Source organism: Girardinichthys multiradiatus, chromosome 21 (assembly GCF_021462225.1).
Source record: "Girardinichthys multiradiatus isolate DD_20200921_A chromosome 21, DD_fGirMul_XY1, whole genome shotgun sequence".
Lineage (NCBI taxonomy): Eukaryota > Metazoa > Chordata > Actinopteri > Cyprinodontiformes > Goodeidae > Girardinichthys > Girardinichthys multiradiatus.
In genome coordinates this window covers 25038916-25055744 of record NC_061813.1, presented here as the reverse complement: position 1 = coordinate 25055744, position 16829 = coordinate 25038916, and the positions used below count along the sequence as shown (strand labels likewise).

The 16829-nt window shown below is 39.7% G+C and overlaps 1 protein-coding gene across 1 annotated transcript in view; it reads right to left on the bottom strand.

Annotated features, from left to right (window-relative positions):
• The window catches only part of vipr1b (vasoactive intestinal peptide receptor 1b), a 64378-nt gene that overhangs the window by 39174 nt on the left and 8375 nt on the right, over positions 1-16829 (bottom strand). Inside the window, exons 2-3 of the mRNA XM_047349182.1 lie at positions 10127-10217; positions 6883-6993 (exon numbers count right to left, since the gene is read on the bottom strand). Of these exons, the coding sequence (XP_047205138.1) occupies positions 6883-6993; positions 10127-10217 (202 nt within the window). The remainder of the gene's footprint in view (positions 1-6882; positions 6994-10126; positions 10218-16829) is intronic.

Below are 16829 nucleotides of genomic sequence, written 5' to 3'. Positions count from 1 at the left end.
AGGTAGTTCTCCACAACTATGTCAGAGGGAAAAAATGGTCTTTGTACAGGGAAGAATTATTTTTCTTTTTCAACCAGAGGAAATCTTATGATGACATTTGAATATTCACTGGAAGTTGTTTTTAATAGCTTCAAACTACCTCAAGATAAAAACAAACTAACCGAAATAAAAGGATAAAAAAAAATATATTAGATATAATAGGAAAAAATCAATATAGATAGCCACCATGTCTCAAATTTAATTAAATTATTATTTTGATGGATGATTCATCAAATCTTTTAGTTATAATTCTTTAATTCAAACATGCTCTGCACTGAGGTTTGTGACAGTGACAGATGGAATAAGGTTTTATCTAATTTCAAAGCATGTTCCCGAGTGGTCATGCTTTGTTAATCAGAACATTTAACAACACATTTTTAATCTAACCTGCCCTGACTTTATTTAGTGAGTGGTTTCTTGCAATCAGGAGTAAACTCTAGAACCAAAGCTTGCACAACAAAGTTATAGATATAAAAGAGTAAAATCCTTATTGTAAAGTATTGTACCAGTTGCAGAGATTTTGAGTTAATGAAAAAAAGTTTGCAAAAAAGGCACTCATGTAAGATCAGTTACTTTAAACTAAAGAAGTAGGGCTGCTTAAAGGTTAATTTTAAACTATTTAATAGTTATCTGAACAAATCTGCTGTGGCCCTAATCTCATTCTCATGAGCAGAATCAAAGCTTTCCTAGATTTATTTTTGCAGGAAGCAAGACAAAAGTCTTAGCTTTAAAATTGTTCTCTTTTGTACTACCTTCACTACAAGCAGAGTTGAAAGTGCATCCTTGATCACTAAAGTGTCACATTTTCATGTGTCTCTAATTTGATGTTTGACCCTGAGAGGTGCTTATGCCTCTATGAAGGGGTGGGGGCGGCGTGCGTGTGTCTGAGTGTCAAGTTTGGTCAATTTTACTGTCTGCTTAAGAGACTTTTCACAGCTATAAATACACAAAGGTGAAAGAGCCACCCCTCTGTAGTTGAGCTGTTTGAAAAAACCTGACAAAAAAGTTGCATCTACTGTAAACGTGCTAAAAAGCTGACAACAAATGATATTTTTTAATTCTCGGTTTGGAGTGAAAAATTCAGTTTTACAGGGAATGGTTGGAATGATAGATGTAGCTCTGCTGTTTTTACACCTACTGCAAATGAATTTTCAATTTCATGTGACGGGATTAGGTATTTCACAAACTGGCTCTTTTATCCATGAAAACATGCATTGCAGGTGCATGAAACTATCATATCCATGTCCTTGGCATGCCTGCATGTGATCTGTAAGCTGATCTGGAGCTTTTGGCTGTTAGATGTAACCATATAACAGCCAATAGCTCCATCATGTCTCTCAGCAGTGCTGTCAATAGCTGGATTTTAACACATCTCTGAGTGATGGAACAGGAATGAGCATTGACTTGCTGGGTCACACTTATGAGGCAGCAGCGGAGGCACAAGAGCAGCAGAGAAAAAGCCCTGAGGTCCATCACTCCAAAGCTCTAAAAATGCCTTAAAGACAGGATGAAAAAGGGCTTTAAAGTTTTGGGTCAGGTCATAATTATACTTTATCTCTTAGAGATTTCATTTAGCTGTTTACACAGAGGACATTTATCCAAAAGACTGAGAAGGTAAACTATGCATACATAAAAAATAATCAACATGCCTCTCAAACTGACTAAATTAAGGCAAGGCAAAGCAAGCTTATTTATAGCCCTATTCATATATAAGGCAATCCAAAGTGCTATGAATTTAGACGATTACAATGTTACCATCATTAGTACTATCATAGCACAGTATATTGACTAAATTTGAAAAGAAAAGGCTGAAATATGAACAAATTGTATGATATGAGTGTAAAAAATTTATGGACTGGCATCTAAAATCCATACAGAGGAAAAAGACGTTGGATCTTTAAGAAATAAAAAAGAAACTCACAGGAACTCATAAAGTGCAGTCCTCTGGCAAAGCTTGTTGTAGGATCTCAGCTCCTCTCCTCCTGGTTGGTTCTGGCAGCTCGTTATCAGCAGCTGCAGCTCATCTCCTGATGAGCTCACTGGGCTTCTTAAGGCAGCTGCTGGAACAGGTCTTCGCTGGAACATAACCTCAGTTATGTGGACTGCCTGCCTGTCTACCTGCCAATCTGCCTGCCTGCATGCACCTTGTAAATACTCACCTAAGGACTGCACTGTAAGGCCCTGTCCCAATACCCACACTACACCCTACGCCCCTCTATGAAGTGTGTACTTTGTACAAGTGCATGTAGGGGTTAAAGTGCGCAGGTTACAAGAGTGCAAAATTGGAGAATTGGGACAGTAGGGGTTACGTCATTGACTTGCACCTCTGCACCGTAACTGCAACATCAAAAAAGGCGGGAACCAGCGCTGTTTTTACAGTCTTGCTGCAAAAAAACATATTTTAAAACTGCAACAAGCAATTGTTATGAGGAGAAGAAAGTGCAGGAAGCGACGGAGGCTTATACACCAGACTCTCGCCGCGCCAGTGTTTGTTTGAAAGGTAACTTCAGTGTTATGGCCTAATGACTGCTCAGACTCACTCTGAACCCACTGGTATCTTATAATGTTGAGCCTGGAAAACCAGTAAAAATATATATTTGTCGGCTTGCTGTCTAAAGTTTACGCAGTTCTTATTATTCTGATTTGATGGCTGGTTACGTTGACAGTTGTGATTTGTTTTTGCTCAGAACATCATCTGCAGCAGGGAATTGTGGGTAATATACTTCGGCGAAGTCCGCTTCGATGCGGGCTTCGTCGAAGGGCGGATGTGGGGCACAAACGGGGCGGGGCTAAGGACCACTCTGGAGAATTGGGACACACTACGCACTCGAATCCATCAACGGGAACGTGCAATTCAGGGACACAAGGGTGGAAGTGCGGGTATTGGGACAGGGCCTAAATATACTCACCATCAGCACTCTCACCTTGGATTCCTGGATTCCGTGCTCCTCCCCTGGTTCCTGGACAACACCACCCTATTATCCTAGGCAAGCCTACACTAAGAATAAACTTCACTTACCGTCTACATCCTGTGTTTTGAGTCTGTTTTCATCCTCTGGTTTGTTCTACTTCGACTACCTAGTGATTCATGATACTTGTGTCCTTTCTTATACTCCAGAATGCAGGACCAGGGCAGCCAAAATCAAAATTAAGTTCAGATGTAGGTAAATGGCTCGATACAAATATTAGCCATCACAAATGGTGCAGAAATAATTAACACAATCAGTTTAGATAATTTTAGATCTATAAAATAGGGCATGAATTGATTTTTTGGTTTTTAAGCCTAACTGTAACAAATTACCTCAGTCTATGTAATTTGCCCTTTAATTTTTATCATATTTGGAATTATTTGAGTCCTACTCATGTAATGATTTAAAGGTGTTTGGGTTTTCATTTTATGTTGTGTGTATTTTGAACATTTCTTTCCTGTTCACTTTGTTCTCTAGGTCTTGCTTTCTTAAGGTATTTCCCCTAAGCTTGTTATTTTCCTTATTAGTCCATTCTTTTGTGTTTGCTTTCTTCTCTTGTTTTAATTTTCTCTTCTCTTGTTTTAATTTTAGAGTTATTTTCTGTTAGATCTCTATTAGATATTTTCCTCTGGTTTTCTTGTATTTCTGTTTCTGCTCTGCCCTGATTAATTAGTCCTCCACCCTCAGCCATAGCCACCCTGCGTGTTGATCACCATGCCGCCTCATGTTGTTCACAGGCTGCATCTGTTTCTTTTCCAATTTAAGATCTCTGTCAGTTTTTGATCACTGCTGGATTATTCTGTCTGACTGCCTGCTTCATGTCCATTTAACTGCCTTGTTCTCTGTTTTTCTTTCCATGTTATGCTTCCCGTGCGATTCCTGCTGTCAGTTTTTTTAAATTTTATCATGAAAGAACTGTTTTCACCTCAGTCAGCCTCTGCATGTGGATCCTTCACAAGCTAAACATGACACATGTATTTATTTATTTAATAATTATTTTGTTATGCCCCCCTTTTTTCATATATTTTTCTAAAATTATTTATTATTATTATTATTTACCGTACATTATTTTCACTATACAATTATTTAAAAACATAATTTATTTTTAATAAAAACAAATCTCTTAAATTTCCATCCATCCATCCATCCATCCATCCATCCATCCATCCATGCGTGAGACTCCCCAGCTCATGCTTAGAAGGGATATATAGTCCCTTCAGCGAGTTCTACTGTGGGACATTTCATGAACCAGCTCAGCTGACTCCTTTTGATGTGGAGCAGAAGCTCTGAGCACCCACTAGCTTCTCATCCTGTCTCAATTGCTTAGCCCAGCTACTCTATGACAGAAGCCCATTGCAGCTTGTATCTCCTTGTTTTGGTTGTGATCCATATTTAATGACTGTAAATGCAGGTCAGAACATAAGCAGACATGGAAACTAAACTTTCTTCCCCTTAATAGAGTGGAGCAGCATCCCCATTACTGCAGCACCCTTCATTATTTTTCAATCTTCTGTCCGATCCTACCAATACTAGGGAACAATACACCAAGAAGCTGTAAACCTTATTCCTCTGTAAGCCCTAAAAGAAAATACACACTCTCTCAAATCTATGGTTCTAGTCTGTAAATAATTTTGTGCAGATTCATAAAATGTTTGGTCTTTCATGATGTGTACAAAACCACACAACACAGATTCCACTATCTCAATACTTATTTAAAAAGGTGAAGCCAAAATGAAACATAAGGAGCATATCAAAACATCTGGATATGTAAAAAAAAAACACAAAAACCCTGGAACTTAAAAGTGAGTGTACTTTTTTAATATGACTAACTTCTGGTTTCCTCCCAGGTAAGATACAAACTACTGCTGATGAGTTCTCAGAACCTACATCAATAAAATTATACAAGTGATGCTGAGGTATATTTATAAAATATGTAGTTCACTGCATAATTGATCAATTAGAAAATACTTTTTTTTTTACTTTCCTGAGGATTGATAGTCCTGTGTTGTCACATTTACCAGTTATTAAAGCCCAAGTGCTCTTTTAAAAAGTATAAAAGAACCACCATTCTTCAGTTCTTTCAGGTTAGACTATTTTAATAGATAAATTACTGTGTAAAAACATAACTACACCTTTATATGACTTTTAACTAAGCTCCTGAGTCATTCAGCTGGATCAAGGAGGCTGAAAGACGAATCATGTTAACACAACATTCTTTCAAGGAGAACATTTTGCTGGTGTGGGGAACGGTCAGCAGTAAGAAAAACCTTTGATTTTCAAATGATTTTAATAGAAGTTAGAAATGATAAAAAACAAACCATTTTTCTTAGCCTAAAAAAGTTTTGATGGAGGATAACCAACAATCCATCGTAGATAACGACTGTGTTCTTTTTACTTTTTTTCTGAGTCCCAGAGGTAGGTCACTTTGTGTTTAGTTGAGTATCTACATAAAACTTTCACAGAGCAAGCACTGATTGTGAAGGTCACATACCAGCCTAGAAGTAGATGTTGCATGAGCAGCTAAGAAGCATTACTGAAGTGCTCCAAAGGGTTTAAATAATTTGTATTTATACTGAGCAAAAGGCATCAAGTTCAGCAGTCATTTTTGTTGCTTTGGTGTTGATTTTAAATTAAAAAATAATTTATAATAAGATTGATATACAAATATGATGAATATTGTGAGATTGAGAGTTGTTTTAGTCGAGTGAATTGACAGGAAAATCTATGCTCTAAAGCTTTCAAACCCTTAAATAAAATCCTAAACTGCAAATCATATACAATAACAGACGTGGAGATAAGCATAACCTTTGCCTAAGCACAGCTTAGTGCTCTTGTGAAGGAAGACACCACTTTATCAATATCCTCTGAACGAGAGAAATTCAATTTTGTTTCTCTGTGTATTTTCAATTTAACATCACTGACCACTTTATTCGGTACACTTGTTCAGCTGCTTCTTAGCACCAATCACATGGCAGCAACTCAAAGCAGATGACTTGCTGAAGTGTGAAATGAGGATCCAAATGGATGAAGAGTAAAGATTTAAGTGACTTTGAATGTAGCAGGATTGTCTGCATCAGACGGGCAGGTCTGAGTGATTCGGAAACTGCCAATCTGCTGATTTTCACACACAGCCATCTCTAAGGTTCACAGAAAGTGGCCCAAAAATGAAAAAGCCAAACCAAATCAGCCTTATTTATAAGCACTTTGAAAACTACATGACTGACCAAAGTGCTAAACAGATATCATATATAAATATTAAAACACAATTGCATTAAGAAACATAAAAGATGTTATAAAGCAACTCAAACAAATAAAACGAGCTCTTTCATGCTGAGGCAAAAGCAAATGAAAAAAGATTTGAGGTTTTAGAGCAGATTTAAAAACACACAGTGAAGCCTAAAAGCTGCCACAGAAAAAGCTCTGGAAAAATGTAGCAACCAGCAGCTGTTAACAAAATGTCATTGTTGTGATGCAGCAGTAGCTTAATGGCATCCGGAACACCATCTCTGAACATACATGTCAAACCTTGAAGCACATGGGCCACAGCAGGAGAAGATCACCACTGCTGTCACCTAAGAACAGGAAACTCTGACTACAACTTACACAGGCTCACTATATTGGACAACTACCGACTGAAAATGTTGCTGGATCCGATGGGTAACTATTTTAACTGTGAAATTCAGACAGTAGGGTCAGAATTTGGTGTGAAACTACATGAAAGCACAACATTTCTTTTTTGGTTTTAGCCCAAATTTGATCCCACGTCTTCACTTTGAAAATTCTCATTTAGTCTAATTGAATCTGCACAATGTGCAATAAAACTGTAAACTGAAGGTACACTTAACAAACGGCTCAGTGATTATGATGATCTCACCTCTCTGTTTGTCGCTGAAGTAACTGAAATATGTTGGACAGGTTATCGTCACCACTTGTCCAACTTTGGCTGAAGGCCAACAGGCAATGATGTCCCACATCCCCTGGCAGCCTGCAAAAAAATGTCAATAACACAAACCATGGCATCACTCACTATATGATGGGAGATGCATAGAGAGAGCAAAGACAGGAAGACGTCACGTCACAGCAGAGTCCTAAATCTTTTAGTGCCACAGATCTACAAAGAGCCTATTTTACTAAATTTGCCGAAATGTAATTCCTGCAATAACTTCTTATTCCTTCTTTTTAATTAAATGCAATTTATTGTTATCTCAAATATTTTTGAAAATTTGTTGGTACAAAGTAACATTGTCTGAATACACAATAAAATCTGTAGACTTCATTCTACTTTTTCAAAACTGTTTAAGGTTTCACACCTTTATCCGTCTCTGTTTTCAGGTATAAACAAGTAAATACCAGATGATACAGTGAGGTTATTATTGTTCAGGAAACTATGTGAGCTGCAGGGATTTCTTTCTTAAACCTTCACAGAAATCCGTTTCCATCTCTTTTCTGTATCAGACACCAATGTCGCGACCTTGTCAGCTGTCTTTGTACCACCACATAATACCCTGAAAAAGCTTAGGAAATCATGAAAAGACAAAAACATCAGCTGTAAACTATCCCTGGAACAATTTTGTGTCTGAAAAGTCCAAAACAAAGGAAGTTTCTCAAGACATTTCGAAGTCTTCGTTACGAATGCTCTGTATCTGGCTGAAACTCTCCTAACCATATATTGTGACCGTATGTTTTCTCATAAATGTACAGTCTGCTAATTTATTTATTCAGGATGTGACCTCAGAGTCCAACTTCCACTGCCTTCCTGTTGAGGAAGCAGATAGGAGTAGTAAAAGGAAGGTCAGTGCAGCGATAAGGAAAACTGTTCCCACACTAGCTCTTTATGTGTGACCACTCAATGCAAAGTCCAGTATTTCCCATAGGTAAATGGATGTTTTATTAAAATGAAAGCCAATGCAGAAAGGACTGATACTGTCTAATACGGATAAGTCATTTTGTGTGCTTTTAAAATTACAGGAATCAGAGGAAACTGACACTGAGTGGGTGAGAATATAAAGTAGTAATAATTGAATTTTCTGTCTCATGTATTGAGAGGCATTGCTGTGTTGGTAAATTACTTTTGGAGAAGAATGTTATTGAACCATGTCCATTTAGAGTGGTAATTTCTTACACCTACAGATGATGTAACTTACTCCAACATTTTTTCAGCCTATAAAGTCATTTTGTGAATTTGTGCGACATCACTCGTCATTTTAATGCTTTCACCTCAGACAGTGATTGAATTATTTTAATTGTTTGAACAGTAATGCCTCTGGATATGTGAATATGAGTTTTTAATTATCCTGGTCTGGTCTGGTTTGCCGGATTTTATTGTGTCTATCATCAAAAATCGTTCTAAAAAAATAATTTTTTCATTTTTAATTAAAATGTCTAAACTTTCAAAATGAACTTTGCAACGTGTTTCTTATTTTGAATTTACTGCCATACAGAGTTATATCAGACCTTCTTCATTTTTAAGACCCTTTATAAAGATGTATAAAAGCCTTAAAATGATTAAATATTTTTATTGCATAGGGATTATCTCACAATAAATAGAAATGTCCAACCTTTAATTTAGGGACATTATTCAGTGAGGATACAATTATTTTATGTTAAGAAATAATTGGTCACACTATCCACTTTTAATGACAACCCTGACTATTAAATAGATGTAACTGAAGCATTTGTTTTATTTATAATTTACGTGTTAAGCTGATAAGAGTCTCCTGGGAAATTTAAATGAGTAATTCAGAATATTTGTCTCTACTTGACATGACACAGAGGCCTTTTTCTCTTAACCATTCTTCAATATTGGAAGGACAAGAGAGCAGGTAATTCAAGGAAGGTAGATGTGTGTTCATCTTTATAAATCAGCAAATAGGAGCAAGAAATAGCTACTTGCCTAGCCTGGCCCATCCCACTGTTGTAGCTATGATTAAAAAGTATAAAATAACTGGAACTGCAGTAGACACAGCTGGATGTTTATTCTGCCACCACACTGAGTGAGCAGCATGGTCAGAGAGGTAAAAAGAAATCTCACACGCATTACATGTTGAGTTTGTTAAACTCTGCTGATGCTTCAACAGGGAGCTTGTGTTTTGGTCAGATAAAACTAAGATTTAGCTTCTTGCAACAAACAGTTCAGGTGGGTCTGGTGTAAAGCAAGGTTCACTCTTTGCAAAAATTGAATGTCTTAACCCAAAATCTTGTGTTGTGAAAGAAAATCGGTGGTCATGTGCTTAAATCGCTGGTCTGTGGTAATTTAGTGTAATAGGAGCACCAAACCCCTGACTTAGCCAACCTGAGACAAATATCAAGCAGAGTCTGATAGACTCCAGGAAAACAGAGCAGTATGACACCAGCTGCGACTATCGCCTGATTCCTTTCCTCTTTTGCGCAACCATTACTGCTTCTACCGCTGTTATTTTTCCAATCTCCTCTCTTCCTTTTTTCACCGTTCATCTCTAATAATATGCGCATTAACATCCATAACAGGCTGTCCATTTATTGATGAAACGATATGTCAGATCTGTCTGCCCCGATTGTGCTGCAGCAAGAATTTATGCAGTTTGGCATCTTAGGTCATGCAGTGTGACAGGAGCTACTATATTAGCTCGGTCAGACAGTGTGACACATTCAGGTCCTGTAGGATTTTTGAAATCGTACAGTGTGAGCCAGGCTTTAAACACAGGATGAAATTGTGTTAGCACCTCATGCCCACTCTTACGTATGGTAAAGGATCTGTGATGCTGTGGACCTGAATTTCTTCTAAAGAACCTTGAAACGTTGTTAGACTTTAGCTTAGTGAACTCTTTAAAAAAAACTGGGCATTTTAATCTCCTAAATGCTTTAGCTTAGAGTTTCCTAGTAACAAAATAAATGACATGGACGAATTTAGAGGGATTTTAAGGCTTCGTTCCTGTTTCAAGGTTGAGCCCAAACTCTGTTGAATTAGTCAACCAGGAAAATGCACATACTCTGTTTCAGCTACTGATAATAGCACTTTATCTACAAAATGCCAAAGAATGCAACCTTTCATCACAGTTTATTCACTCTTGCAGCCTACTCTTTCATCTAAATAGCTCACTGCGCACTCTCAACAAACAAAAAGAATTTTCAAGAATGACCTGAAGTGACATTCCCAGAAATGTGATTTTCACAGCGTTCTTTCTCCAGCTCAATCTCGTTCACAACGTCACACATCTGCACTGATAATACCTGCAAAAAAAGGAAGAAAACATGATTTAATATTAAAAATAAACATGATTTCAACATAGCACTATAATTAGTTATAAAAAGTTTTTCTTCAGTGGTTTAGAGAAGTAGAAAGATTCTGTGCAAGTTTTTCCTTGCTTATTTACAACATTCTTTCAGACTTTGATGCATTTTTTCAGTCAGAATCAAGCTCTGGCTGATAATGCAGTAAATGCACAGAAATTTTCTCTATGTCAGAAATGTAAACATGGCTCCTTCTTGGAAAAGGAAAATAGATGGTATCATGCAAATGGATTAGGAAGTAGAGAGGGGAGCAAGTGAGTAGTCTGCTGCGATTGTTCATCTGTGTCAACAAAGGCTGAAAAATGCAGGCTGACAGCCACTGGCAGAAAGCCAGTGGGCCAAAGAAAACGTGTAAGACGAGAAGGTCAGAGGAGATGAGCAGAGAGAGGGATAGAGGAGTCAGTATGAACCAGAGCATATTCATAAACTCTCCCAGCCCAAGCTCCAATACCTAAGAGTAGTGAGAGAAGTAAAGGTCAGAGTAAAAGGAGTCTGAAGCAAAAAGCACTTGATGTGTTAACAATTAGATACTGCAGGGTCAGTAATTGGTGCATGTAGATACTTAAAGCCTCCTGCATGGGCTGCTGCCACCCTGCTGGATATACAGGGGTTGGACAATGAAACTGAAACACCTGTCATTTGAGTGTGGGAGGTTTCAAGGCTAAATTGGACCAGCCTGGTAGCCAGTCTTCATTGATTGCACATTGCACCAGTAAGAGCAGAGTGTGAAGGTTCAATTAGCAGGGTAAGAGCACAATTTTGCCCAAAATATTGAAATGCACATTATGGGTGACATACCAGAGTTCAAAAGAGGACAAATTGTACGTCTTGCTGGCACATCTGTGACCAAGACAGCAAGTCTTTGTGATGTATCAAGAGCCACGGTATCCAGGGTAATGTCAGCATACCACCAAGAAGGACGAACCACATCCAACAGGATTAACTGTGGACGCAAGAGGAAGCTGTCTGAAAGGGATGTTCGGGTGCTAACCCGGATTGTATCCAAAAAACATAAAACCACGGCTGCCCAAATCACGGCAGAATTAAATGTGCATCTCAACTCTCCTGTTTCCACCAGAGCTGTCCGTCAGGTGCTCCACAGGGTCAATATACACGGCCGGGCTGCTATAGCCAAACCTTTGGTCACTCATGCCAATGCCAAACGTCGGTTTCAATGGTGCAAGGAGCACAAATCTTGGGCTGTGGACATTGTGAAACATGTATTGTTCTCTGATGAGTCCACCTTTACTGTTTTTCCCACATCCGTGAGAGTTACGGTGTGGAGAAGCCCCAAAGAAGTGTACCACCCAGACTGTTGCATGCCCAGAGTGAAGCATGGGGGTGGATCAGTGATGGTTTGGGCTGCCATATCATGGCATTCCCTTGGCTCAATACTTGTGCTAGATGGGCACGTCACTGCCAAGGACTACCGGACCATTCTTGAGGACTATGTGCATCCAATGGTTCAAACATTATATCCTGATGGTGGTGCCGTGTATCAGGATGACAATGCACCAATACACACAGCAAGACTGGTGAAAGATTGGTTTGAGGAACATGAAAGTGAAGTTGAACATCTCCCGTGGCCTGCACAGTCACCAGATCTAAATATTATTGAGCCACTTTGGGATGTTTTAGAGGAGCGAGTCACGAAACGTTTTCCTCCACCAGTATTGCGTAGTGACCTGGCCACTATCCTGTAAGAAGAATGGCTTAAAATCCCTCTGACCACTGTGCAGGACTTGTATATGTCATTCCCAAGACGAATTGACGCTGTATTGGCCGCAAACGAGGCCCTACACCATACTAATAAATTATTGTGGTCTAAAACCAGGTGTTTCAGTTTCATTGTCCAACCCCTGTATGGATCAGCATAAAAACTCTGCTCTCTGTTCACTGATGTGGATTTACTCTCAAAAGCATATCAAACCAAAATCTTACATTTTGATACATAATGTGTACTGTCACCCAGGCTGTGGCAGAGGCAAAAATCCGGACCTGGGAGGAGTTCGGTGAGGCCATGGAGAAGGACTACCGGTTGGCTTCAAAGTGATTCTGGCAAACAGTCCAGCGCCTCAGGAGGGGGAAGCAGTGCTCCGCCAACCCTATTTACAGTGGGGGTGGGAGTCTGCTGACCTCGACTGGGGACATTATCGGACGGTGGAAGGAGTACTTCGAGGATCTCCTCAATCCTGCCATCACACATTCCCTGGTGGAAACAGAGGCTGGGGACTCGGGTTTAGACTCTTTCATCACCCAGGCTGAAGTCAACGAGGTGGTTAAAAAGCTCCATGGTGGCAGGGCTTTGCCATTTAAATAGCTCTCTGGGAATGCTTCAAGTGACAAGACCTGTCCTCATCATTTCATATGCAAGTAACTTCTCACCGAGTAAATTTTTTGTTACTGGTTCTGTGATGCAAGCTTTCTTTGACATGGCCTAACAGAACCAGTGGATGTTGTGATGTTTTTAGATTGGTTCCCCTCTCATGTTCAAGCTTTGAGTGTAAATAAGAAAGGGGTATAGTTAACAACACGTGGATACATTTTCAGTGTAGATTTTACTACAAGTGATGGTGTTTGAAATATAAACAATTGGACCTTTTTTTTTTTTGAAGATTCTTTTATCTCTCATCTATACACATATTTAATTGTGAAAGGTAAAAGAAATGCAGGCATTTTTTAAATATGAAGAAATTTCTCATATAGGAAAAGCACTGACACAATGTATTTCAAAGGGTTTAAACTGAAGAATGTAAAAATTTTTACTGTCAAAAGTTTGGTTGTTGCTGCAATTAGGACCACTGCACAACCTCTTTTCTTTTAACTTGACCCTGAAACATTTGTTTGATTCTGACATTGGTCCATCCCACGAGAAATGAATTTCGGGTACAGACTAATCACTTTTCATGTGCCAGATCGAATATGACATGGTTTATTAACAAATATGGACATACAAATAAAGACATATAGCAAAATGTTTAATTAAATCCTGAGATTTGGCTAAAAGTAAGGATGCACTAATCTTACTTTCACTGACCAATTTCCAAATTTCTTTGAATACAACCTTGTTGATGTAAATTTTGCTTTAATTTGCCAATTTAATGTCATAAAGATGGACCCTACAGTAACATACTGTCATGTGTCATAGTGACAGAGAACTCAAAAACAAGCAGGATGTAGGCAGGATCAAGGGCACTTGATTATGTTGTGAAATCTGGATTCACATTTACAAAAATGTGGAGACTCACCCCTTGCTCATCCTTGCTTAAGGCTGCCCACTAAATGCTTCTGAAAAAAACACACCTTAAACAAAAAATTAAACAAAAAATAAGACAATTCCCTATTTGATGTACACATGCACCTCATATTTAAAGCAGTAATCTTACAACTCATGAAAAAACCTTGGTGGTTTAAGAATTTATATACCTCTAGTGCATGATATTCATATAGTGTCCTGGTGGTTTACATGTCTTCTACATTCTTTTGTGAGCATTATATTCCAAATCTGGTTTCTGTTGCTCCTCGCTAGCTGAAAAATTTGGCTAGGAAATGACCAAATCTACAACAATGGAGAGGTAACATGACCAGGATCCAATAAATTGCCTAAATATTACACGACAGGGACTCAAGGGTACATATGGTAAGACCCAGTGGCACAATTCAGAACAAAACATTTTAGAGTTTTATAGCAAACAACAGTAATTTAATTAGAGTACAGCACGATGCATGTTTAGTGGATTTCTTAAAAGTAAAAAATAAAAAATCCAGCAAATAATACCCACTTTTCCCCATATCTACATTTTAATAAAAAATGATAAAAGATTGCTTAGTATCGTGTGTGTTTTTCAAAATATAAGCTCAGGTTTCAAGCTGTAGATTCCCAAATATCATTAATACTACATAAACAGAATAAACCCAGAGACAAAGTCCCTCATCAGACAAACAAACAGACTTAATAGAGCGATGTCTGTACAGCCTTAGTCTGTGGGCTGCAGGGATCAAGCATTTTTTATTGCCTAGAGTTGGTTTATTTTTTCAGAGCCAGAATCACAAAGGCGGTGACTAGTGCTGAAACAATCATCCCGGCTCATGGCATGGTATTCATCCTGATCCTCAAAGAAACAAGACAACAGGAAGGACAGTCATTCATTGGGATTTTGGCTTCAAATGCAGAAAGCAAAATGAAGTGCCTACCACCTGATGCTAAAAACATACTTATAACCTCTCCGATTTTACACCTCTTCCATACAGACAGCGGAATTGAACAATAAATCAATCTCCATCTCCCAAACCTTGCAGCAGATGATAACTAGACCTCTGCAAAGCCTTAGGGAGGCGTACATACACACTCCATCTCAGAAAGGAAAACATCTCATAAATACCTGTCCGCTCTGATGGTTTGAGCAGAGCTCTTCACGAAGGGCTGCAGGCTGCTGCTTCAACATTTTTAGTGACTTTTGTTAAATAAAATCACAACCATGTTTTGTCTTGTATGAGAGTGCGATAATGATCAAATACAAAAATGGGAGAGTTGAGGGGTAAATAAAGGAGACTTGCATCAGTGTGCAGCTCATCAATTCAGAGTAATGTCTTTATGCCTAGCCTCTATCTCTACGTGGAGCAACATCTACACCATGTAAAACCTCAGACATTCATTTTAGGATTTATTAGCAAGTGAGCAAAAAAAGCATTAGACATGAGGTTTTTGGCAGTGGAGCAGACCGCTGTAACCCACCGGCTGTGGTCCATGAAACAACTCAACCGCCCCCTGGCTGATTTTGCTATAGATTTTTGTATTACAGTAGCAGCCTCGGGCTGGAACGCGAGTGCGTTAAAGACAGCCTTTTTTCATGCTCTGGATGAGGCATTAAAGAATGAATTGGCTCTAGTTGATGATCCAGAGGAGCTTAATAAATATATAGCAGGATGAGAGAGAGAAGATGTTCCCGTGTAGAACGGGGTGTCCAGAGGTCTTTACTATCATCCCCACCGCGTTCCTCCGCTTCCCCCACTACTAGCTCTAATTTCCCCGACTCAGAGACCATGCAGTTGGGAAGGGCGAGGCTCTGTCCTGACGAGCGGCAGCGCCGTCGGGAGGCCCACCAGTATTTTTACTGTGGTTCGCCCGACCATTTTGTGTCAGCCTGCCCCTCTCGGCCAAAAGAGGGGGGCCGCCGGTTATAGAAGGCGACCGGTGGGCCGAGCCATGAATCTTAAGGCCCCTAGGTTTACCTTACCTGCCACGTTAATATTTAATCATGACTCGGTGCCTTTAACGACCCTGTTAGTCTCGGGTTGCGAGCTAAACCTAATAGATCAAGCCTTAGTAACCCAGCTTCGCTTAGAGACTGAGCAGCTGCCCTCACCATGTCAGCTCCTGGCCCTAGATGGGCAGGCGCTACACAGAATCACTCATTGTACTAAACCATTAAAATTAGTTTTGTCCGGTAATCACAGAGAACTCATTTCCTTACATGTTTTTCCGGTCTCACAAAGTGCTCTGGTCCTGGGATTCCCCTGGTTGCGGGACCACAACCCCTACCTAAATTGGGCCGAACTCAGGGTAGACGCCTGGTCGAACCGTTGCCTGTCGGGATGTTTAAGATCTGCTGTTTCCCCTAGAACACACTCTGAGAAAGCTGAGGGGGTCGAACCAGTGGATTTAGTCCTGGTTCCTCCCGATTATCATGATCTACGACAAGTTTTCAGTAAAGCCCGTGCATTATCATTGCCTGGCCACCGCCCTTATGACTGCGCTATTGAGCTCCTGCCCGGGCCCCACTGCCTACTAGTCGTTTATTTAGACTCTCCCAGCCAGAGCAATTAGTCATGGAAAAATATATAGCTGACTCCCTGGCTACTGGAATCATCCTTCCCTCATCTTCACCTCTGGGGGCGGGGTTTTTCTTTGTAGGGGAAAAAAGACGGCTTTCGAACCTGTTCAGTACGCCACTATCTTTACCAAGTTAGATCTTAGAAACACCTACCACCTCGTACGTATCCGCCAGGGAGATGAGTGGAAGACCGCCTTCAAAACTCCTTTGGGACACTTTGAGTACCTGGTGATGTCATTCTCCAACAAACGTCTTACAATGTTTGTTGGAGAATCAACTCTTCGTGAAGGCTGAAAAATGTGACTTCCACCAAGCATCCATCAGCTTCCTGGGCCTGATTCTCGAGGGTGGACAGGTTCGCGCAGATCCGGAGAAGATCAGAGCTGTCTTGGACTGGCCCAAGTCTGACTCAAGGAGACAACTACAACGATTCCTCGGCTTTGCAAACTTTCATAGACGCTTTGTACGGAACTACAGCCAGGTGGCCAGACCACTAACTGCCCTCACATCATCCAAAAATCCAGTTAGTCTGTAACATTAATATTCCAGCACACATCTATGACACCACATGGGGGACATCTAAACACGGTTTAAACAGCATATCAGCTCAAGTCAGATGTAGTACTGAAAGTAGCATGACTGCCTACCATTTGTGCCTGGAAAGTAAAAGTGCATGTCCAGCATCTCCAATGCTGTCACACTTTACACTGCATCATCA